We start from the raw sequence: 24,698 nt of genomic DNA on the forward strand, positions 1-24,698 counted from the left end.
CTAGATTTCTCACTAAGGCAGGCTGTTCGCATGGATTTAAAAAGTTAAAAGGCCAGTGAGGACGTAAATCCCTCTTACTCTCACTGACCAACAAGGTGCTTTCTAAGCCACAGCAGGGAACCAGCCCAAGGGAAGGCTGGAATTTGTAGCTAGCACTAGGTAAGCAAATTCCACCCTGTTCTGGTCCAACCTGTATTTTCCAGAGAGGCATGTTTATATTAAATGGTTACTCAGCTTCCATAAAGCAGTAAAGATTTTTCTATTTAGCTCCCAAGGGAGAGTCTGAGGGTAGCAGCTATTTGAATGGGATTTTCTCTAGTGGCAGTCTCCTAGGGAGGCCTGTATCTTTCTCCCCTACCCCGCCCCCACCCCACTCTGTATTGTCATCCCTTATGCCCTTACGTATGTTTGTGGTGAGTAAGCTATGGGCTGAGGGCAGGGACCACATCTCTCCTATTAGACATGGGGATCCTTGAGGGCAGGGTCCATGTTTCTTCCTTTCTCTGAATCCCTTCATGATATCCAATATCATACTGCTTGCACAGTGGGTGGGTGCTCAGGACTGATGTTTGAGGGTGAATGGGGTGGAGGGGGAGTTAGTTGTATTTCTCTCTCATATGAAAAAAAAGGGAATTGGGGGCTGTGTTTTCACTCAGTTTCAAAGTATCAGTCACAGAATCAGAGGTAGAAATGACCTCCAAAGATATGATCATGCAGCCTTCTTTTAGGACAATGTAGATAAGAGCTCTTCATCCTTATTTTAAGATCTATAACCTCAAGAAATCATAAGATGCAGGGCTGGTGAAAAGTTAAAAGATCATTTCATCCATGTCCCTCATTTTACAGAAAAGAATACAAAGCTGGGATTGGAACTCAGTGCTTTGTAGAGTATCAGCACACAGTAGGTGATTAATAAATGCTCACTGACTTGAACCCAAGTATTTTGACACCAAATTCGGTGCCTTTTCCCCACTGTAATACTGCTTCCCTGTTGGAATCCCAGAGGTTTTAAAAAAAAGTTATTTCCAACTAAATGTTTAAAGTGCCCAAAGGGAGTTTCAGTAAGCAAGAGCCCAAGTTGGACTATAAAACAGTGTGAGGTAGTAGATTAAATGCTGGATTTAGGGTTAGGAAAACCTTTGTTTGAATCCTCTCTCAGACACTTACTAGTTGGATGACCCCAGACAAGTCACTAATCTTGCTTTGTTTCCATTTCTTAAGTTTCTTAATCTTTAGAATGAGAGGGTAGGACCAAGGTCTCATCCGACTTTAAATCTGACATTCTACGGTTCAGTTGCTGTTGAGTGGTTTCAGTTGTGTCTGACTCTTTGTGACCCCATTTATGGTTTTCTTGGCCAAGATACTGGAGTGGTTTGCCATTTCCTTCTTCAGCTCATTTAACAGATGAGGAAACTGAGGCAGGATGAGGAAACTGTGTGCCCAGGGTCACACAGCTAGTAAATGTCTGAGGCTGGATTTGAACTCAGGTCCTCCTCACTCCAGACCTGGCACTCTATCTATGGTTCTATGACTCCCCAATATGAGGCTTACACTGCTTCCCATGAGCAGGAATGAGTACAATTGCTGGCTGGCTATATGGAAAGATGTCTGTGAGAACTAGCCAGACAGCCTGTTCTCTCCAGGGGCAAGAGGAGGGCAGACAGTGTTGACTTGAAGATAAAATATCAAGATGTTATAGAGCCAACAGCTGGATTTGACCCAAGGCGGCCAGGTTTGCCATCACTCTAATCCTGAAAGTTGGCACAAGGGAGAGTGTGAGGTGGGGATGGTGGGGTGCTGGAGAACGACTTTGCACAATTAAGCTGAGTGGTGGCAGCTTTTGTGTGCTTCCTCTTGGCCCTAGGAAAAGTAACCCTGTAAGAGGACAACAGTACTTACTTGATGCCTGGAGCATCGAGGAGGTTCATTAGGCCCGTCCAGTTTATCTGCAGGTGCTGCAAGAGACCAGAGGAGAAACCAGTCACATTGGGGAATGAAGACAGAAGACTACTCAGTGAGCTGAGGGAAAGATTTAAAACAAACAAACCAACAAACGAACAAACCAACAAGGAAAGAGACAGAACACCAGATACAAAACTTTAGTTTATCAAGCTAGACCCTTGGTCCTAAAGAACAGACCTTACAGGGAGGGAGTCTCACCTTAAGTACTAACATTGTATTTTATCCCTGGTGCTTAGCATGCTGCATGGCAAAGAGAAGATACTTCACAGATGTGTTTTCATCCATTCACTCTCTATAAAGGGCGCGCAGTCTCAACATGTGGAGGAGAATGAGTTGCTATGTTTCTACATGAAGGTGTGTCATATGAAGCCAATCTATTTTCCTCTTCACTCTCTAAATCTTCTCCAATTTTTACTCTGGGGATAGGCTGGAATAACCATTTCCTGCTCTCATGAGGGTCTTCTCCTGGTTATTCTCTGCCCTTGGTTATTCCCTTCCTATAGATCTCCCCTCCTGGACAGCTCTATTTTACATAGAAAGTACAGTCAACAAGCCTAACTCTTGTCTGACACTGTCTCTCTACCACACACAGGAAAAGGTGATGTTGAGGGGGTGGCAGTGCGAGAAGAATACTTTAAAACATGAGGTACCGCCTCATTAGCATTGCATCCCAGGATAGGGAGACTTCCAACATTCCACTATGCATGTAACAGGCACTGACTCCTACAGAAAGTGGCCCTCCTGGTTGTAGCTGACCAGATGTGTGGACTCATCACTTGGGCAGATCAGAGATAATAAACTCCCTCTCGAATTCAGGCCATATATGTCTCAGTCCTAAAGGGGCCTGGCACTTTGAGATGATGAAACAGTCTCCTTATTGGCTGCTGAGCAGGAATTGCTGGTGACTCAGTAGATGTTTAAAAAGGGAGTGACTACATTCTGAGACTACATCCACTGAGCTGACGGGGGGAGGGGGCAGAGAACCATATTCCCTCCCACCTTTCCAAAAGCAGGGGGGCAACTTTGATCATTCCCCTGTTGAACCCTCTGTGATATTCAAAGTCAACATGTTTCCAAGGCACAACTCATATTTCTCCCCTGCTACTCTTTTCTTACCCTCCATGTCCTTAATTCTCTAGTAGCAGACTCCATCAGCACCTTACCCTCCAAAAGTACAGGGCAGAGGGAGGACAAGTTGAGCGTGTTTCACTTTCTTTAGTTTTATAAGGTCCTCAAAGACAAGAAACATGTCCTATGCCCAGAGTAATGGAATCTCAGAGTTGAAAAGGACCCACCCAATTCCATAATGTCAATAATATATAGCTAGAATTTATATAGCACCTACTATGTGCTAGACACTATGCTAAGTGCTTTACAAATATTATCTCACTTGATACCTGATACTTACTATATATACTATATCTTCGAGAAGAGGTCATACAATCCCTGCTTAAACATGTCTAATGACAAGGAACTTACTACTTAAGAAGGCAGTTCCCAAGAAGGATGTTCCATTTTGGACATCTCTATTATGACTTTATCCCTTATGTTGATATCTACTTTACTGTAATTCCTCTGGTGTGAATTCTGCAACCTATAGCAATATAGAATAAATTTCCCATCTCACGTGACATATATCCAAAGGTCACATTCCCTTTAAATGTTCTTTTCTTGAGGCTAATTATGCCCAGCTCCTTCAAGCAATTCTTGTCTAGTGTGACTATAAGACTCTTCACTATTCTGACTGCCTTCCTCTAGACCTACCTGAACTTGTCAATGTCCTGCTTACAAAGTGATGTCCAGAACATAATACTGTAGATGTGGTCTGACCAGCATAAACTTCTGGACTTTCTTGATTGCTGATGGGAAAATGGCCGCCATGGAAGGAAACCTACACTCTTGCCTCCCTCCTTGGAGCTGGTTGCATGATTGTTCACAGGGCTTAGATGAGATGGGAGTCAACAACTCTATTTCTTCTGATGAGATGGAGGACCACCAGACTTTCCCACCTGCCATCCACCCCAATAATGCACTCTTAGAACTTATGGACTTTTTCCTCTGCTCTACAGGTTAGCTTTCTTTGATGTGTGATATTTTCCAATTAGAGTGTGAGCTCCTGTAATGGCAAGCAAAGTGGGACTTTTGCTCTTTTTTTTTTCTTTTGGAGTGCTTCTTAGCACTAAGGCAACCAAGTGCCTTTGACTGAGCCTTGCTTTTGTTTGTAAGAAGGCCCATACTCTTTTTCTAGTTAGATCACAAGAGATGTGAAGCCCTGGAGAGGTGTGAAGCCCTCAGGCCCTGAAAAAAAGATATATATATACTCTGAGATTAGCATTTTGTTTGGGGCTCACTCATTGGAAGAACGTTGGTGTGGAGACTCTGGGTAGCTATTAAGGAGCACCACCCCTCCCGCTTTGAAAACCCAGATGTTGGTGCTTCTCTCTCTGGTAACTGTATGTATAGCTTTGGTCTGACAGCTAGAAGCCTGTCTGTTGATTTGTGTTATTTTCTCTGTTTATATTTTCTCTGTTTGTAATTTCTGTTTGTATTTGCTCTGAAGTTCAGGGTGCTGGCTTTTCCCCCTAAACTAAGTGAATGTTATATGTATGTTTGATTAAAGTGAGATTGTTAACCCCTTAAAATTGATTTCCTTAGAAAAGCAGATCAAAGAATCTGTGCTGGCAGCCCTCCTGTGTGCTGGTGTTGTTGGTCTTACACCTCCACAGCAGCTGCAAGCAGCACTGTTGATACAGCTCCTTGAGATCAGAGAATGTCTGGCTTTTTCTACTTGTAGCCTTCGTGCTTAGCATTCATTCCTTCATTCATCCATCCATTTATCCAATCCCCTCATTTTAGCAGTGAGGAAATGAAGGCCCAGATATGAATGTAATTCTCCTATTTGTATTCTCCAAGATCTAGAACAGAGTAGATACTCAACAAATGTAGCATTTTGAAGATAACTGTTACGTCCCTTTCCATTGTTCAGTTATCCATTCACACCCCACCCCACCTTCCAACCCCAAACTTACAGGCTTTTGAAGGAAAAACACAGTCACAGCTCCCACGAATGGCTTATCGAAAAGGAGAGGCTCAAGGATCACACGAAGGGTGCCCTGTAACTATGACACACAAAAAACAAACCTCTAGTGAGTTTAAGACCTGGGCCCTGGCCCCTCACTTTAGGCCATCACCAGACAATCTCCAGCCTTCACCCATCATCCTTTGCAAACTTAGCCAGCCTTATCCTCCACTGATTGATCTACAAGTCTTATACTATCATAATTCTTGCTTCTCTCTCACCACATAAAGCCATTTGCCCCCTATCCTATGGACTGTGTCCCTGATGTGAATGTTGATGCTGAGTCCCATGAGACCATCACGTGAAAGGAGGGTGCAGAAATTGTACCAAGTCACATCTATTCTGCTCCCATTCTTTTCCCTACTTCCAACCCTCGCATCTTCCCCTGGATCCTGATGGCCCAGGACAGCAGCCTCAACTCAGAACCTGACACAGAAATTCAGAAACATTGCAAGACTCGCTTTTGTTTTTTAATCCATTGACTCCTGAGATTGAGTCCTTGCAAGATTCCTTCACTCCCTGTATTGGGTTTTCATACTTTCTCCTTCTCTTCCCTTCCTTTCTAACTAATCTCCTGTCATTTCTCCTCTGAAAGGATTCTCCCCCACTAGCTCCATGGACAGTAAGTACTTCTCCTAAGTGGACTTTTTAAAAGTTGTTTGTTTTTTTTAAATTAGGAATTTGTCAGACTTCCACAAATGTGAACATTTCCTCATTCTTAGCTGGACTCTGAAAATCTTCTCTGTCATCCAAACCCAGAATAGTTCTTAGAACATGAGTTTCCTCTCTCTATGTAACCAAACTCTCCCAACTTTCACTTGAGTCCTTCTCTGCTCCCTTCCCTGTTCCTTACTCCCTTGCCCCCCAAGAAAATACCTACCTGTATACCATTCACCCCAGCAGGCATTTTTTGTAACTCCACACTGATTTCGCAGTCTCCTATATAGCTGAAAGGGAAGAAGAAAGAACACATGGCATTAACCCCAGTGACTAGACAGTTTTGTCCTAGTTTCACCCATGAATCCCAGAATTCCAGAGCTGGGACAGGACTTCAGATCAGGAATTCTAGTGGTCATCTAGTCTCTTGCTTGAAAATCACCTGTGATAGGATAGTCATTGACTCTAATTTTAGGAAAGTTTTCCTTATATGAAGCCCAAACCTGCCCCTCTGAGCCTTCTAACCATTAATTGCTCCAATTTCTGTCCTCTGGGATTAAGCAAAACAAGTTTAATCCCTCTTTTATATAACAGTCCTTCAGATACTTGAGGGTAGTTATTAAGTCCCACCCCCAACTCCCTTTTCTTCCTTCCTGTTCCAAGATTTTATTCTTATGCCTTCTTTACTCATAGCACCTCACCTCCTCCCCACTGGAACTTTGGACTCTGCCCCAGGTCCCTTAGTTCTGATAGGCAAGTTTTTGTCTTTATCTCCTGGGGCTCTGGTCTCCATGGCATTAAGCATGCCTTCTCTACTCAGAACATCAACTCCACCTCCTATTCCCCACCAGTAACTTGGGCTCTGCCACCAGGCCCTTCAGCTTTGATAGATGAGTTTTTGCCTTATCTTGCTCGGATCCAGACTCCGTGCATCATTGTGCTGATAAAAGTTTAATAACTAGCTCTCTGGAAAAAAGAACACACATGGCATAATTCTAAGTTTAATCTGCATTATCAAAATTTCCTTCATCATTTTCTTAAGTTTAGATGACCATTAAAACAATAAATCGAGGCCTGATTCACAGCATTTGCTGATTTCTGGGGCGTAAGTGCTTGTACTGAAAATTTAACAATCAGCTCTCATAAGACAGTGTGAATTGGCTCTAGCACACCCCTCTTCCATGCTACTTTCCCTACACTGCCCTTCACCTTCAGCTTCCAATTATGTGTTATCTTTCTTTGTATGATATAAGCTCCTTGAGGGCAGGGACTATCTTGATAGCTTGTATTTATATCTCCAGACTTTAGCACAGTATAAGCACTTAATAAATTCCCTCAGTCTCTCTGTCCCTCCCCATCTCTTCCTCCTTCTTCCATTTCCTTTTCCCTTTGCTACTCAACCTCCTGGGCTAAATATGATACATAAAAATGCTGAACAGTGACTGCTGGGTAAGTCTCTGAGTGATTCCTGGGTAACTTGGAAGAGTGAGAAAATTGGCAAATGAGAGGCTGTGCATATGTGGCCCAGTAAAATGTACTTCATTGACTTTCCAGTTGTCAGCAAAGAACCAGAGAAGGGGACCCCTTACACAGTAGTACAGAACCAGAAATGAGAAGCCACAGTAGGACGAGTTACATTTGTAAAAGATCTTAAAATCCAAAAGGAGAAATTAATACAGAATAGGCTATATTGCAAAGCTATACAAAAATAGTTGTAGTGTATATATATATTATTTAGGTAATAGTACATCTCCTAATTACAAAGATGCTATGTCAATATTTGTTCAGGAAATCAGGTCCACCATTCTTATAATTATAACGTTGTAAGGGAGTCAGACAATTAATGATCAACACAGGACTACAGCAGTCTGCCTCAGGACCCAGACAATTCAGCACCACTTGATACATTACACCAGGATTAAAGTGTTAGGCAAAACTCTTAGAAAAGTCTTCAACAGAATACACATGAAGGCAAGAGGAGCATTAATTAGATTGCTAGACTATAATGAAGATGGGTGTCTCTTGTGCATTATTAGTACAAATGAATTTCCAGAAACCAAAACACCTCAAAACTCTCCAGCAGGATGTAGTTTAAAAGAATTAAGGTGGGTTGTTTTATCAAGGAGGGAAACTGGATGATAAGAAGGAAATTCTGAGGGTATGTATTGAAGGGTGCTTGGCCTAGATGAGGCCTTGTGGTGCATCATAGGAGAAGCAGCAAATAGAAAAAGACTCTCTTTCCTAACAAGAAACATAAATGGGGCCTCTTGAAGTCCCCTACACCTAAAACTGAATGACAGAATATTACATAAAATAAAATCCCACTTTTTTGAAGGGTGAATGAAAGTTCTGCCTCCCTCCCTCTTTTCCAGTGGCAGGGGATTAGGGTGTGGAACATTTGTTAGGCTCAGGGGATGTGTTGGTTAGTTTTGCTGAACTCCTTCCTTTTCTTCTTCCTTTTTAATTATTTGTTATAAGGGATGGCTTGATGGGAAGGAGGAGGTGGGAGGGATATAGTCAGAAATGGTGGTGAAGTAAAAATAAAAATATATCTGTACGAAATGATTATTTTCAAACAAAGAAATATGGTACCTGCTCTCAAGGACCTATATTCCTCTTCCTTCAATTTCCTATTCAGTGCACCATCACCCTAACACTCAATATAAGCACCTGGATTGTTTAACTATGCATTTAATGCATGACCTGATTTGTCCTCTCAGTGTCAATGTTTCTGTATTAGAGTGTGGCTTCCCTGTGTCCCTGGCTTTGTGTAGTCACATACAATGCCACACACCTAGATGCCTAGTAAAAGGCATTTGGGGCTGATGATGACAGTCTAAAAACTTAGTTTTCCTATACTGTGTTCCCTTCTCAGTTTGGGATGGTTTGCTGATGATATTAACATGGGAAAACTTTTCTGTGGCTAAAAAAATCACCTTTAGATGACTCATTCACTAGTGAATGGATAGATGAGTGAGCTTGTGATATGTTTAGATGGATCATGGTCCTCAAAAGATAGACTTTTAAAAGGACTGGCAAATCTCATGATTTCCAATGATAGTCAAGAAGCTCCTCCTTATCACTGAGCCTGCCTACTCTGAGTTAAGACGACCTGTCAGAAATGCTGTAAAAGGGGGCTGCCCTAGATGACTTCTGAAGTCCCATTTAGCTCTACAGTTAAATGACAGAATATTAGATAAAATAAAATCCCACTTCTCTGAAGAGTGAATGAAAATGGCAAATAATGGATCCAACCAGTAATGATGCTGGTATTGGAGTCAACAGACCTGGTTCAAGTCCCAACTCCAACACTTACTTGCTGCGTGATTCCTAAACTCTCTGCAGCCTCAGTATCTCATCTGTGAAATGAGAATAATACTTGCAACACCTATCTCACAGAGTTATTATGGAGAAGCATTTTATAGGCCTTCAGGGTGTACGTATTTTGCTTTTTAATATCCACCCACTTTTATGAGAGCAGCCCCTCCCTCTCTGCCATGCCATGATCATTCCACTGTTCTGTTTTTCAATTTGCTTTTTTTTTTTTTTGCTAACACAGTCTTTCACTTATACACTCACTCATAAGAATCAGCAGCAAGGCCAAATGCTCAGAAAGCTCTGGGTCTAATCGAGGAGACAGCTCTTGGTTTCAGGATAATATTTTTTTTGATGGGGAAAATAAGCAAATACAAGAAAGCAGACAAATATATGTATGGAAATGTATGAGAAAATAAATGTTGATGTGAGAGATGGAAATGGAGTGACCTATCACTGACCTAAACTTCAGAATGAATTGAGACATGAAAAAAGCTAAAGAAAAGGAAAAAAAAAGGTGGGGCAGGGTGGGGGGGGGGAGAGAAGCTCCTTGAAAGTAAAAACTGGTTTTTTTCCCTTTCTTTGTATCTCTGGCGCTTAGTTCAATGCCTGGCACATAGAAAGTACTTAATAAACCTTCTTGACTAACAAAAGCTATGTCTTAAACAAGAACTAGCAAGGGAAATACTGGGGAAGAAGACACAATGTTAATAGTGGCAGAGAGAAGGGAGAATTGCTTAACTTCTCATTTGTTTCCATCTTCTCTAGCAAGGAAAATGAACTTTGTTCTATGGTAGACAGAAGAAATGCCCTAAGGAGTGAACTTATGGCTGGGATGGGAAAGATAATAAAAATTCATTCCGCTCCAAAGGAATTCAAGGCATGAGGTTCAGACAAAAATATGCCCTACTGTGCTGAAGAAACTATCTGTAATCTTAGTTAAGTTCTGAATTAATTTTATAAATGAGAAAAGAATTGGTGCCCAGAAACTATATACTAGTAAGCTTGGCACTGATCCCCAGCAAGATTCTAGAAGAGGAAGAGTATATGAGCTTATAGGGAAAAACCCTGAATTGGTCACCAGGTATCTACTAAAAACAAATCGTGTTAAACTAAATTAATTTTGGGGCCAGGGTTAATAAATTGGTGCTCCATTAAAATCCTAGCCTATACCTCATTATGGCCCTCGGTTCTTGAAGAGCACAAACTTGACAGACCCTACAAAACTGGAAAGGCTTCAAGGATGAGTCTGGCAGCAGACTGTGTGCTTACTGTCCTAAAGACTGGCCCACTTAAGTTTGGAGATGTTTGTCACCAGAAGGTTGACAACCAGGCGATGGATTTTTTTCTGGCAAAATAATTCATGAAACTGTCTACTAAGACGAACAGGGCTTAAGGTCTGCATCTGTGAGGGGTACATCCATATCATTAAAGTCATACATCCATTAAGTACTAAAATTAGTGGAGCTTTATAGATATGATACAGCTTGATTTCAACAAAGTATTTCACAGACCCTCCTGATATTCTTTCAGGTAAGACAGTGAAATATAGTTTGGGTGATTAAACTAGTAGGTAGGCTTACAGCCATGTGAAATCCAAAAAATAATTATTAATCGTGTGGTGTTAAAAGACCCAGAAGGTGTCCAGTGTAGATCCACGAGAATCTATCTTTGGGCAGCTGGATGGTACAGTGGATAGAGTTCTGGGCCTGGAGTTATGAAGATTCCTCTTCCTGAGCTCAAATCTGACTTTACACATTTACTAGCTGTGTGACTCTGGGCAAGTTGCTTAACTCTGTTTGCCTCAGTTCCTCAATCTGCAAACTGGAGAAGGAAATGGCAAACCACTCCCGTATCTTTGCCAAGAAAATCCCAAATGGGGTCATACAACTGTACAACAAGAATCTATCTTTCAACTTGTCTTAGTTAAAACTTTTATCAAAGACTTAGATGAAAAGGAGTGCTAGATTTGGAGTCAGAAGACTAGGGTTCAAATCTTGCCTCTGCTATCTGTGTGACCTTGGATGAGGCATTTAACTTTTCTGGCCCTCAGCTTATCCAACTGTAAAATCAGGTGGTTACATTAGATGACCTCTGAGGTCCCTTCTACCTCTGTTTATGATCCTTTGAAGACAAACAAAGCATCTTTATTAAATTTACAAAGCAGTAAAGGATATGATGGGCAATAGAAACAAAATTAACTCAACAAATGGGAAGCCTAGATCCAAACTACCGAGTTCAAAGTTAACAAGAAAATTGTGAAGTTCTGTGTTAAGGTTAATATATATATGTATATGTATATATGTATCATATACACATGTGAATTTCATATATATAAAACTACAGGCTAGAAGAGACTTTTCTGGAAGTTATTTGGGTGAAAAATATCTAAGACTTTTAAGCTAATGCTAACTAAGGGTGCATTATTTATAGAATATATCATACAGCTCATCAACCGGGGCATGGATGAACAAATATGAACTCAAGAGAATTTTATTGTGCTGTAAAAAATGACAAAAGGAACAGAATCAGAGAAACTAGGGAACACTTGCATGAAATGATGGAGAACAAAATGAACAGAATCAGAGTAATTTTTTTTTATCAGAGTAATTTTTATAGTGACCAAAACACTGCAAAGACAAACAACTGTGAAAGACTGAAAGACTGAAAGAACACTGACCAATGCAATAACTAACTACACCTTTAAAAGACTGAGGATTAAGCATAGAAAGGAAAAAGTGAAGAGAGGTAACAAAAGAGCATCAGGGAAAGACGTACCAATACCCAACAGAGGAGAGAGGGGAGTCCTCAGGATGACACTGACAGAAAGGGAAATGGTGGTACTACCAGGTGAAATTTAACACATTAAGAGAAAAACCTGTGAGTAGTAGATATGTAGTTCTACGTACAGTCCTAGTTTTAGTTCATTATTAAAAACATACAGACACAAGTGTGTGTGTATATTTCAAGTTGCAGAAATAGTCTAGACTGTTATATAGAAATTATAACTATTATATCTAATATGTTACATGTATTATATATCATACATACATGTATATATATAATATAGAAATAGTTCTAGTCTATGTTACATCTAAATATGATGGACAAGAGTTCTTCTGAAAGAAATGGGTCAGGATGGTAAAAGATCAAAGCATGCAAGAAACAACTGAAATAACTAGGAAGAAAAGAAGGAAACAAGCATGTATTAATCTCCTACTATGTACCAGGCACTGTAATAGGTGATTTACCAATATTATCTCATTTGATCCTCACAACCACCTTGGGAGGCAGGTGCTATTATTACTTCCCTTTTATAGTTGGGGAAACTGAGGCAGGCAGCATTTAAGTGACTTGTCTAGGGTCACACAGCCAGGAAGCATCTAAGAGCAGATTTGAACTCAGGTCCTCTTGACTCCAGGCTCAGCGCTCTATCCACTGATCCACCAACTACCTCAACTAGGTAAGTATATTAAGTATATTTAACCAGGGGACATATGGTACCTATCTTAAATTATCTGAAGAATTATTATTATATAACATATTTTACTCTTATGTTAAAGTTTCTTATATTTTATTCCATATATTTTCCAAAAAGGAAGAGAGGGCCAATAAATTTACTTTGCAAAGGGGAAGATTTTATTTCAACTTTGGAAAAATTTTCTAACTGGAGCAATGAATTGGGCTGCTTTATTAGGTTATGTTGCTCACATGAGGCCTTTATGCAGAATAGTTCACTGTCAGGAGTCCTGTCCAAGACAACACAGGACTCTGTGGGAGGTTGGGCTAGACAACTTCTAAGATGCTGTCCAACTATAAATTCTATTATCTTGGAGGGGGGGAAGGCAGGGCAATTGGGGCTAAATGACTTGCCCAAGGTCACACAGCTAGTAAGTGTGTCAAGTGTCTGAGGCTAGATTCAAACTCAGGTCTTCCTGACTCCAGGGCTGGCACTCTACTCACTGCACCACCCAGCTGCCCCTAAATTCTATTATCTTGATAGTTAATGGTTCCCCACCCATGTACTCACTAATCAGAAATTCCCAACCTGCAATACATTGTCATGTGTTTAATAAGCAAATACTTCATTCTGTATGCATGTTCTAAGAGTTTGGTTCCTTCCACCCACCAAAATACGCTCAATTCAGGAACCTGGGCTAAAAACAGGAAACGTGACACCCAGTGAGGGAGTGGTTGGTTTTAGGAACCTTCGCATTTTTTTCATGGAAGGACAATCCAGATCTCATCCCTTCTAGGAAGACTTCCTGGATTTAACCTCCTCATAGTTTATTACTAACCTTATCTGCCACAGTAACTCTTACACAACCCACTGACTCCACTCATTATGAATGAAAATATATTCTTGTTTTTATTATCTACATACCAAGTTATGCAAGGGTAGGATGCCAATTGGGATCCCTGTGATGTCAAAGGAATCACAAGTGACAAAGATTTTGGGCTGAACTCTGTTTCACGTCAGGGAAAAAAAACATAGAAGAAAAGAGATAACCTCTGACTTATTATTTTTGAAACAGTACAAATTAGTGGCCAAAACAGAGGAAGCAGGGATGAGGCCTCATATAATAAATCAATTGTGCTACAGAAGAAAGACTACTGCATTTAGAATTTGAGGAGCTGGGTTCAACACTCTCTTTCTTTTTCCTTCCCTCTCTCTCTCTCTCTCTCTCTCTCTCTCTGTCTCTCTTTCTCTCTCTCTCTCTCTCTGTCTCTCTGTCTCTCTTTCTCTCTTTCTCTTTCTCTCTCTCTCTCTGTCTAAAGCATTGGATTACAGAGAATCCCAAAAGATATTGATAGCTTAGAACAGGGGTTGGCAAACTATGGCCTGTGGGCCAAAATTAGCCCATGGGCTATAGAATTTTGTAGAGCCTGAGAGCTAAGAATTGTTTTTTCATTACAAAATAATTTTAAAATTGTATTTAAAAGTGTAACAAACATTCTGAGCTTTTAGGCCATGCCAAAAAAAAAAGCAGGCAGCAAGTTGGATTTGGTCCTCAGGCTATCATTTGCCTACTCATGGGCTAGAACATTGGGCCAAGTCCAGTAAGATTAAATTTCATAGTAATAAGTTTAAATTTTTACATGTGGGTTCAAAAAATCAACTTCAGTAAAGTGGAAGAGGCATGACTAGAAGGTAGTTTAAGAACTATCTAGGACTGCAAATTCAATTTGGGATGGCATGTGGGTAAAGAAAGCTAAAGCTGACTTTGTTGTTGTACGGTCATTTCAATCATGCCTGACTCTTCATGACCCCTTTGGGGTTTTCTTGGCAAAGCTACTGGAGTTTGCCATTTCCTTCTCCAGCACATTTTACAGTTGAGGAGTTGAGTCAAACAGGGTTAAGTGATTTGCCCAGGATCACACAGCTAGTAAGTGTCTGAGGCCAAATTTGTACTCAAGAAGAGGAGTCTTCCTGACTCCCAGGCTGGTACTTTATCCACTGTGCCACCTAGCTGCCCCAGAACTGTATTAGGCAGCATAAAGAGAAGTATAGCTTCTAGAAATAAGGAGACAATAGTTTCATTGTACTCTGCCTTAGCTAGACCATGGTGTGTTCAGTTCAGAGCAGCACATTTTGGGGAAGACACTGATAAGCTAGCAAGCACTCAGCAACAGCCATGATAGTGAAGGGTCTCAACTTCATTCCACTTGAGGAAAAGCTGAGCGACTGGGAATGTTTGACTTAGAGAAGATTTAGGGGAGACATAACAGTTATCCTATCATTAGGTATTTGAAGAGTTATAATCCAGAAGAGGGACCAGATTGTTTGCCCAGGACTGGACAAAGGAGTAACGGGTAGAAGTTGTGAAGAAGCAAATTTAAGCTCGATGTAAGGAATCACTTCCTGACTATTAGCACTGTCTCCTAATGGAAGACACTGCATCGGAAATTAGTGATGCTCCCCAGTAGAGATCTTGGGGCAAAGGCTAGATGACCATTCACGAGATATGTTGTAAAGCACATTCTTTTTCAGGCATGACTGTACCAGATGGCCACTGAAGTCCTTTCCAATTAAAAATCTATGATTTTGGAACTCCTGGTCATCTCTTTACTACTTGTGACCTTGGACAAATCACTTCGCATTTAATCACCTGATCTGTAAAACCACGTGGCCAAACTAGGTAATCTCTAATATCCTACTCAAGTGCCATCTTCTGAATGCAGCCCACTATAACATCTTCTTCTTCTTTTTAAACACGTCTTATTGGTTGAAGTGAACTCTCCCTATTATTTATTCTTGAGACAATATATTGCTGGCTTGAATGACAAAGCTAACACACACAGCAACTACCCTTGATAATTACTCTGCCAGTCACATTACCATGGTAGCTCATAGGACTTAAATGAATACATGTTGTAGAGAAGCATAAACAATAAAAGAAGTCATACTGTTCAGGATTTCTGTAGGTTTCCACTGCCCTAGGGTATGAACATTTTAAAAATCCAGCAAACACAGAGGTCTGAGAAACATATTACCCATCACTTTCATTATTTGGACCCTTCGATCGTATGGGAATAGAAGAGGTGTTTGTTGTTGGTGTCATTGTATAAAACAACTCTCTCCTTTACAACTACCACAAATCACTCTTTTCTAAAAAAAAAATCTATTTCATTTCAGGGCTTGAAATTATTGCCTTCACCCCTACTGACACAAGATCTCTGTGGATGTCCTTCCACCCTTTCTCCCAGGTAGCTCTGCTTTCCAGTGCTAAATGCCCAGCATGAGACTGAAGGATAGATTTGTTCTGTTTTGGTTTGGTTTTTTTTGGATGAAACCAGTGATCTCATCCCTATTGGGAAGTCCTGGTGAGGAAACTCCTTGTTACAGTGCAGATCAGATTGTTCTGCAATTTATAATCTTAGACTGTTGCCTGGGGGCACTGAGTATGTAAGTGAGTTGTTCAGCTAGTTACATAATCAGGATATTTCCAAGGATGTTTCCTTTGAACCCAAGTCCTTCTTTCTCCAGGGCCAGATCTCCAGCAACTATACCATTCTTGCTCTTAAATATTTGTTTTCTGGAAGAAGGGCTATTGCTTCAGGGCCAGGGTCTGATTCTAAGTCAGAGGGATAGTTTTCTCATTTGTCTTTCAGCAGCTATCCATTAGGATGAGTTGTTCATCAATATCCCAGCTCCCCCACATCCGTATGCCAATTCTGATCAGCCACTGTTCCTCAATCCTCAAAAATACTGTGTTCTAGATGAAGAAAGATGTGCCTTCTTTAAAGTGGTTCGATCAGCTTATTAGATTCCTAATACCAAAGCAAAGCACGTGATGTTCAACTTGGTGTAAAATACTATGCCTTTAAGGCACTGTACTTAGTCTAGGTGGCACTAGTAGATAGAGACCTGGGCCTGGAGTCAAGAAGACTCATCTTTCTGAGTTCAAATCTGGCCTCAGACACTTAGTAGCTGCGGGACCCTGGGCAGGTCATTTAACTCTGTTTACCTCATTTCTTTATATGTAAAATGAACCGAAGAAGGAAATGGCAAACCACTCCAGTATCTTTGCCAAGAAAACCCCAAATGGGGTCATGAAGACTTGGACTCAACCGAAACGAAACAACAACATCTATCTTCCCAGGAGCCCCCAGTTACATTACCATATCTGGAGATCTAGGGTGATCCGTCTTCGGTTGCACTGGCTGGTGTGGGCTTTGACACCATTGACCTTGGGGCACTGAAAAAGAACAATGGAGAAGTCATTGCTGCTTTGGTTTCTGAAATGTACCTCCTGTGGATACTACATGGAACCCAAAGCTCATTATATTGGAAAAGGCAATAAAAGTAATGATGATCCTAGGTCACTGACAATCCAGATGAAGTACAAATAGGCGTACACCGAAACAGCTCCTCTGTTTTCCCCTTTTATTGGCTTCAAACTCTTTTGACTCACCCCAAACCAAAACTGACCCAATCTCACAAAGGGCCTTTGGTTATAGCACAGGACTGACCTCTTTCAATCAGTGTTCTACCACTTTCTCCCCCTACATCCCTACCAGCCCTCATTCCTTATGCACAATAAGGTCACAGAATTTAGGGTTGGAAGGAACCTGAGAGATCTAGTCTAATACCTTCATTTAACAGATGAGGAAAACAAGGCAGAGGGGTGTGTGTGTGACTATCTGTGTGAGTCACTCAACCAGTAAAGGGCAAAGTTGGGATTTAAATCCAGGCACTTCTATCATATGCCATAATAGTTCGATTATCATCCCCATTTTACAGATGAAGAAAATTAAGATCAGAGAGGCTGTGTGTCCGTGGCTAACATAAGCTAAAGTGCTCAGGATTTGAACTCAGGTCTCCTCACTCAAAATCTTATACTCTTCCCACTCTTTGCCCTCCCCCAACCCATTCCTACGCCTGGGGTGTCAGGAAACCCAGTCTCTCTTTATCTCATTCACTTCCTCTCCCTCCCTTCTTTCACTTCTACCCTAACCTCCACTCTTCTACCCTTGCCTCTCTTCAGGATGTTTGCTATAAAAAGGCCCAATTAAAAGCATTATATGAATTGAGAGTAGGGTGGAGGGAGTAGGGAATAAAAGAAAGCCATTATTCAGTCTAGTTTAATTGATGTAAGAGAATGAAACTTACACACCTGCTTCTGTTTAAATTACTTTGTTCTCTGCCATCTCCATTAACAGCAATGGGGCCTTTTTTTTCAAACAAATAGGTAGTTGTAAAACTTTCCCCTCCTTTAAAACCTCAGTACTTGTTTCACTCTTCTTTTATGTGCTTATTTCATTTTGTTTTGAAAGGGATTGCATGTTATCTGTCTTTGTCCTCACCAGGGTCTAGCACAATGTACACAGTAGAAATTTTTAAAATGTTGGTTGAATTGCTGTATTACAGGCTAATTACTTCCTAGGAATCATATCTCCCAAAGACACCTTATATCAATAATTTTATGAAAGTTACTGGACAGAGGGAGAGGCTGATCCACAAAGTGAGCCCCAAGTCTAAGGTCAAGACCAGGAAAGGAACAAGGTGTGAAGATGAACCTGAGCCACCTTCTGTGATTGATAGGAACAAGAAATCAGATGCTCAGAATGAGATTAGAATGTAACCTCCTTAAGGGAAGGGATTATTTTTTCATTTTGTATCTCCAGTACCTGGCGCATGAATTAGATTAGATTATTTAAGGAAGAGTAGAATAGTAGTAAAATGACCTGAAGTCCAGAAAACCCAGGTTCAAATCTTACCTTCCACACTTATTTATGACCCTGAGCAAGTCACCCTAAGCAAGAAAATTTGAGTCTCAGTGTCTTCACCTGTAAAATGGGGTTAATAATACCTTTAGTACCTTCCTCACAAAGCTGTTGTGAGGTTTGCATGTGTAAAGCCCTGTGCAAACTTTACAGCACTATCTAAATGTCAGTTGGGCAGGTAGGTGACACAGTGGATAGAGTGCTGGGTCTAGAGACAGAAAGACCTGAGTTCAAACCTGGCCTCAGACACTTACTAATTGGGTGACCTTGGCCAAGTCATTTAACCCTGTTTGCCTCAGCTTCCTCCTCTGTAAAATGACCTGGAGAAGGAAATGGCAAACCACTCCAGTATCTTTGCCAAGAAAACCCCAAATGAGGTCATGAAGAATTGGACATGACTGAACGAGTGAACAACAAAAAATGGCAGTTGTTACTCTAATATTCTGATTTCTAATTTTCTAAAAGTCTTTCATTTGGAGTCATTTTCTTAATGCTCTTATCCATAGGTTATCAGAAAATAGCCAGCATAAAATGTAATTGTTGAAAAATAGCCTGTAAACCTAGGAATTGTAAAATGATAGGAAAGAATATTCAAATGAAGATAGGTCTTGAGGCAACACAAATCCACATGTGATGGTCTTCTGTGTGATATGGAGAGAAGGGAGGGTCAGAGAGCAAATATATGTCCCTATGTCTCTGGCACTTTCTACAGACTCAAAGGAAAAAGAAGGGACTTTAGGAGAGGGGAAAAGCTCCGTAAATGCGTAGACTAGCCAGAAATGAGGCATTCATGCTGAAGAGCAGCGGGACACAAGGTTAGAAAGGTAAACTGGGATCAGATTATGGAATGAATGTTCCCATCTCTATCCTTCTCTACTTCTCTCACCCTCACCTGCAGTGCTGTCACCTACAAGTCCTACAAGGACTGGAATTGTGTGTTATCTTTTCAACAGTTTCCTAATCCACTTTTCAAAATTCAGCTCAAGTTCTATTTACCTCCCCTGACAGTGCCAGTCCAGAGAGCTCCATCCTTCCTCTGAGTGTCTAAGCACTTATTATCTGGACCTCACTTTTGGCAATTTGGGCCAATTAAAAAAAATACACCAGGTGCAAAGCATTAAGGGATTGAAAGGTAAAAACTGATAGCCCTGCCTTCAAGAAACTTAGATTCTAGGGAGGGCAGTCTGACAGGTACACAGACAAAGTATAATATAAGGGAGGCTGGAAGCAGTACAGCAGGAAAGGTTTTGGATTTGGACTCAAGAACTTGCTCCACCACTTATTTACAAATGTGAACTTGGGCAAGTCACTTAGGGACTTGGGCTTTAGTTTTCTCATCTGTATAATAAGTGGGTTGGACTAGATGGTTTCTGAGGTCTCTTCCAGCTCTAGATCTGTGATCCTACATGGTCCTGTAACCTCCAGGGTCCCTTTGAGTTGTCAATCTGTGATGTGATGGGGCAAAGGAGAGAGCAGACAAAATGTTCTAAGAAAGGGAGAGGAAGAAGAGAACACTTTTAGCTAGAAGGGAAATCATACATTGCATTGTATGCTTATTTTATTTTATTTATTTATGTCTTTCCAGCCAGTCTGGATTTATACTCTAGACTAAGTATCAGTTTATAATCTAGAGTTGCCAAGTAGATTACAAAGACTAAAATTATGGCCAAGGTATCTCTCCCACAGTGCAGCACACATAGTAAAAATTAGCAAGTCAAATAGCTTTAATGAAGATAGATGTGATGTTCTCCATCTTGTTCCTTTGTTGGGTATTTTCTCTCCATGTGATCCGGTGTCAAGGCAAAATTAAGTATGTCTGCTGAAGGCAGACACGGAGGAACTCTGAGCCTGGCACTGAGAAGTGGCAGGAAGGAGACAGTGACGTTTGGACATTTGGGGTCAAATGGAATCCTGGGAAGCTTGGGTTATCAGTGAGAGGGGTGGGAGTGAGGGTAGAGAAGGCAGGGTGAGGGGAAGGTCTGAAAACAATCCAGTACTTAAAAGCAAACTAAGTCACCAACCTTTTGTCCAAAGCACAGCTTGGTGAAAGTGAACGTTTTCAGATGGATGCTCTTTTCTCTGATCTTTGGCTGGAGTTTTTCTCGAAGTTTCTTCTCCATGATCATGCCAAGGTAGGGCCAGATCTGTGTAATGATCTATGTGGGAGAGAAGTACACACACACACACACACACACACACACACACAGAATGAGATCTCCATTGTATCTAACTGATGGTCAAGGGGTATTTGGGTCCTAATTCTTAACAATCTTATCAAGATTGGTCACTCTATTGGCTCTTAAATTGACTGAAACAATCTAGTTACTTTGAAACCTCCAGATCATCTCACACAGTCTATCATGCCTGGTCAGGGAGCATGACCATCTCTGAAGGACTTTCAACACTGAATAGAAGGAAAGGGACTGTCCTCTTCATGTTCTAACTCAAGATGAAGTGCAAACAACAATGATCTGGGAATCTAGAGACCTGGGGGTTCTGGCCCTGGCTTGCTAGTTGGGTGCCTTCAGCGAGCTATTTGACGTCTCTTGACTTATTTCTTCATATGTTAGTCAAGGGGGTTGAACCCGATGATGGCAAAGGTCTCTTTTGCTCTAGGACTAATGTATTTATACTAATAAATACCATTTAGACCTTCATCATTGACAACAGTGATAATAGCTAACTTTTATTTAGTGTCTACTATGTGCCAGACACTGTGCTAAACACTTTGCAAATATTATATTACCTGATCCTTACAAGGACCCTAGGAGGTCAGTGTTGCTATTGTTCCTATGTTTCAGTTGAAGAAACTGAGGCAGGCAGAGGTCAAGTGACTTGTCTGAGGTCACACAGCTAGTTAATGTCTGAGGTCCTTCCCAGGGCCCCCAGGGTTCTAGCTGGATCAATGATCTTTCGTTTCTTTTTGGAAACCATTTTGCTATCCATATATCAGTCTTTTCTCTTAACTCTCTTTAAAACCTATCTTTGAAGCAATAGGAAAATGAGAAGATTCAATTTTTAAGAATTATAGATTTGGATTTGGAAGGGAATTTAGAGGTTCCATTCCCCACCCCCCCTTTTAAGGTGAGGAAAGTGATTTGTTCTAGGTCACACAGCTAGCAAGTAGCAAAATCAAGATTAGAATCCATGTTTCCTGACTCCCAGATCCAGAGCTCTTCTCACTGTGCTTACAAAGGTAATGACGCCAGTCTCCTACAAGACTATCCAACTTAGGGAAAGTCTTAGATATTAATTTCTTGTCCTTCCTGAAGGGTACCTCTAGAAATCTTTTATCAATGCATTTTTTCTCTCACCAAACAACAGTCCAATCAGTACAATAAGCAGCAGTATTTACATTCCTCATCTGTCCATTTTTTTTAGAATTTTTCATTTGGTTCCATCTGAGTGGTGCCCCTAATCAGCAACCAAATCTCCTTTCTGGATCTACATCCTAGACAGCACTACTCTCCCACCCCACCACTAACTCTACCAGCAAAAATAAGGAAAAATCCTCTAATCTCTGGTCATAGATACAGGAATCTCTTTATGATATGCTGGTATGATATTCCCTTTGGCAATCCGGTGAAGCCTATAGATCCATCTTTAGAATAATGTTTTTAAATGAGTACAATAAAACACACAGAATTCAAAGAAAATCAATTATGTTGAAATAAAGTTATCAAAATATTTTTAAAAATCCAAGTTAATGACCTCAGGTTAAGAACCCCTGCTTTAGGGTAATATATCTGAAAACAAGTCAAAATACTCCACACATGGAACCTACTTTCTACTAGGTTTACCAAGAGATTAGGTGAGCTTGAGATAAAAGCACTAGATAGAGTGCCCAGTAACTGTCCGAGGGCCCCTCTTTATTTTTACCTTTCATCCCACACTGTGAAACATAAATGCTTTCAGTCTCTTAACTACATGTAGGCATTATGCCAGGAACCCTGGATAGAGATTCTATCATTAATTACCTGAGTGACCCTAGGCGAGCCTCAATCATTCTGGAGTTTCATTTTCTCACCAGTAAAACAGAGATAATAACACTTTTACTACTGACAACACAGACAGGTGATGAGATTCAAATGAGATAATGGATATGAAACATTTATGTGAAGCTAAATAATACAATACAAAATCATATATCTAGTTTACTTATCTGGTGTGTGTGTTTTCAGTGGAAATATAGAACTGGATAGAAGGCTGTCTTTGAAAAGGAGGGGGGGAGGGAGTCCCTATCTTATGTGGCCTTCCTACATAGCCCACTGACAAGAGCTATCCTATGGAACTGGGCTAATAAGTAACATGAGATAGATGAAGGGGGGCAAAAAGAAAAAAGGAATAGGGAGCAAGAGAGAGTAGTCATGTCAGTGACCAACTGAACAGCAGAAGTAGCTAAATGAGAACAGACAATATGGAAGAGGGGAAAGAGAAGGGACTTTGAATTCAGAAAACTTGGGTTTGAATCTTTGTGATCCTGGGCAAGGCACTCAAATAAGCAAGGCCTCAGTTTCCTCATTTATAAAATGAGGCATTTTGATCAGAGGATCTCTAGACCCATTTCAATTCTCAAAATCTGGTGGCTGTGAGTGACACATTGGCACCCAGTAGGTGCTCAACACATGCTTGATTATTCTTGCAAAGTAAAAAAAGAGGCACTGAGAAAGGCACTCAGCACATTGAACCTCCTATGATGAGCTTAAAGGAGGTGGGCAAGAGTTAGATAATACAGGCAGGCAGGGAAGGGCTGTAGAAAGGGCTGTCATTAAGAACAAATACCCACCAACAAGCATTTATTAAGTGTCTATTATATGCCAGGTGCTAGGTGATAGAAATACTAAGATATGAAAGGAATAGTTTCTACCCTCGAGAAGCTTACATTCAATCCAGGAAAACAGCATATGTATAGGTATGTATGTGTACATATATATGTGTGTGTGTGTATATATATATATATACACACACACACATATATATGTATGTATGTGTATATATATATGTGTGTGTATATATATATCTATATCTATATATATATCTGCCTACATGAAATACATACATTTCGAAAAGGGACAGGGTCAAGGGAGAAAACTGAACAAAGGGGGATAGGATAGGAAGGAGCAAAATATAGTTAGTCTTTCACAACATGAGTACTGTGGAAGGGTTTTACATAATGATACTCATGTGGCCTATGTGGAATTGCTTGCCTTCTTAGGGAGGGGTTGTGGGGAGGGAAGAGGGGGGAGAATTTGGAACTCAAAGTTTTAAAAACAGATGTCCAAAAAAAAAAAGTTCTTGCATGCAACTAGGAAATAAGACATACAGGCAATGGGGCACAGAAAACTATCTTGCCCTACAAGAAAGTAAGGGAACAGGGGGTGGGGGGGAGTGGGGTGACAGAAGGGAGGGATGACTGGGGAATGGGGCAATCAGAATATATGCCATCTTGGAGGGGGGAGGGTAGAAATGGGGAGAAAATTTGTAATTCAAACTCTTATGAAAATCAATGCCAAAAACTAAAAATATTAAATAAATAAATAATCCCCCCCCAAATTATTTAAGATAAATTTGGCTAGCTAAAGAAATGAATATTAATAAAAAGAATGAAATCATCCCCCCAAAAAATAAAAAAAATAAAAATGTATGAAATATGTACAAAGATTCCATTAGCACAGACCCCTTGAAGCACTGAGACACTGCAATAATTATTTGGTGACAAGAAAAAATGCCAAGGAGACCTAACGTCTTGGCTGATGAATAAACACTCATGCAGTTTCTCTCAGCCCATCCAGGACCCACAGAAACACTAGGACTTGAACACTAACCCAGGACTCCTGACTCATCAACTCTGAAAGGCATTCAGAAGGATTTTGAATTGCTATGGTTTCTGTTCCCAAGGTAGAAACTAGATTTTTTTTTTTTGGTTTCCCTCAAGGACCTCAAACACTTGTCTTCTGTGTTTGTCCCTTACAGGCTACAGAAACTACCCAGACAGAAACCTATGATTTAACTTGAGGACTCTGGGAGAGGAAAACAAACATATTCTTATGAAACTGGGGAGAGGTGCCAGCCTGGTACTTAGTTCACAGGGTCTTAGATTTAGAGCTGGAAGAGGTCATTAGTGACAGTCCCCTCATTTTACAGACGAGGAAACTGAGGCTCAGAGAGGTTAAGTGACTTGATCCCAAGTCCCCTGACTATAAATATCACACACTGCCTCTCTGAAGCCATTATCCTTTAGGGAAAACTTGCTATTTTTCCCATCTTAAAGACATCACCAAGATCGGAATACCAACTGCAGATAACATAAAAGTTATAAAAGCGTGTGCTTTGAGTACTTAGGACATCTACCTTCTACCAATTGGCCTCTCCCATACAGCTCATTTCCCAATAGGTTCTACAGGTAAACCCCTTTTCCTGCCCCCTAGTTACATTCTTCATGACTCAGCCTGCCCTA

General features: G+C 40.7%; 1 protein-coding gene across 1 annotated transcript in view; it reads right to left on the reverse strand.

The window, feature by feature from the left end:
• The window catches only part of ESYT3 (extended synaptotagmin 3), an 88,407-nt gene that overhangs the window by 39,985 nt on the left and 23,724 nt on the right, over positions 1 to 24,698 (reverse strand). The window contains exons 3-7 of the mRNA XM_036746803.1: positions 20,263 to 20,397; positions 16,637 to 16,713; positions 5,922 to 5,988; positions 4,992 to 5,081; positions 1,900 to 1,955 (exon numbers count right to left, since the gene is read on the reverse strand). Of these exons, the coding sequence (XP_036602698.1) occupies positions 1,900 to 1,955; positions 4,992 to 5,081; positions 5,922 to 5,988; positions 16,637 to 16,713; positions 20,263 to 20,397 (425 nt within the window). The remainder of the gene's footprint in view (positions 1 to 1,899; positions 1,956 to 4,991; positions 5,082 to 5,921; positions 5,989 to 16,636; positions 16,714 to 20,262; positions 20,398 to 24,698) is intronic.

Source organism: Trichosurus vulpecula, chromosome 2 (assembly GCF_011100635.1).
Source record: "Trichosurus vulpecula isolate mTriVul1 chromosome 2, mTriVul1.pri, whole genome shotgun sequence".
NCBI lineage: Eukaryota > Metazoa > Chordata > Mammalia > Diprotodontia > Phalangeridae > Trichosurus > Trichosurus vulpecula.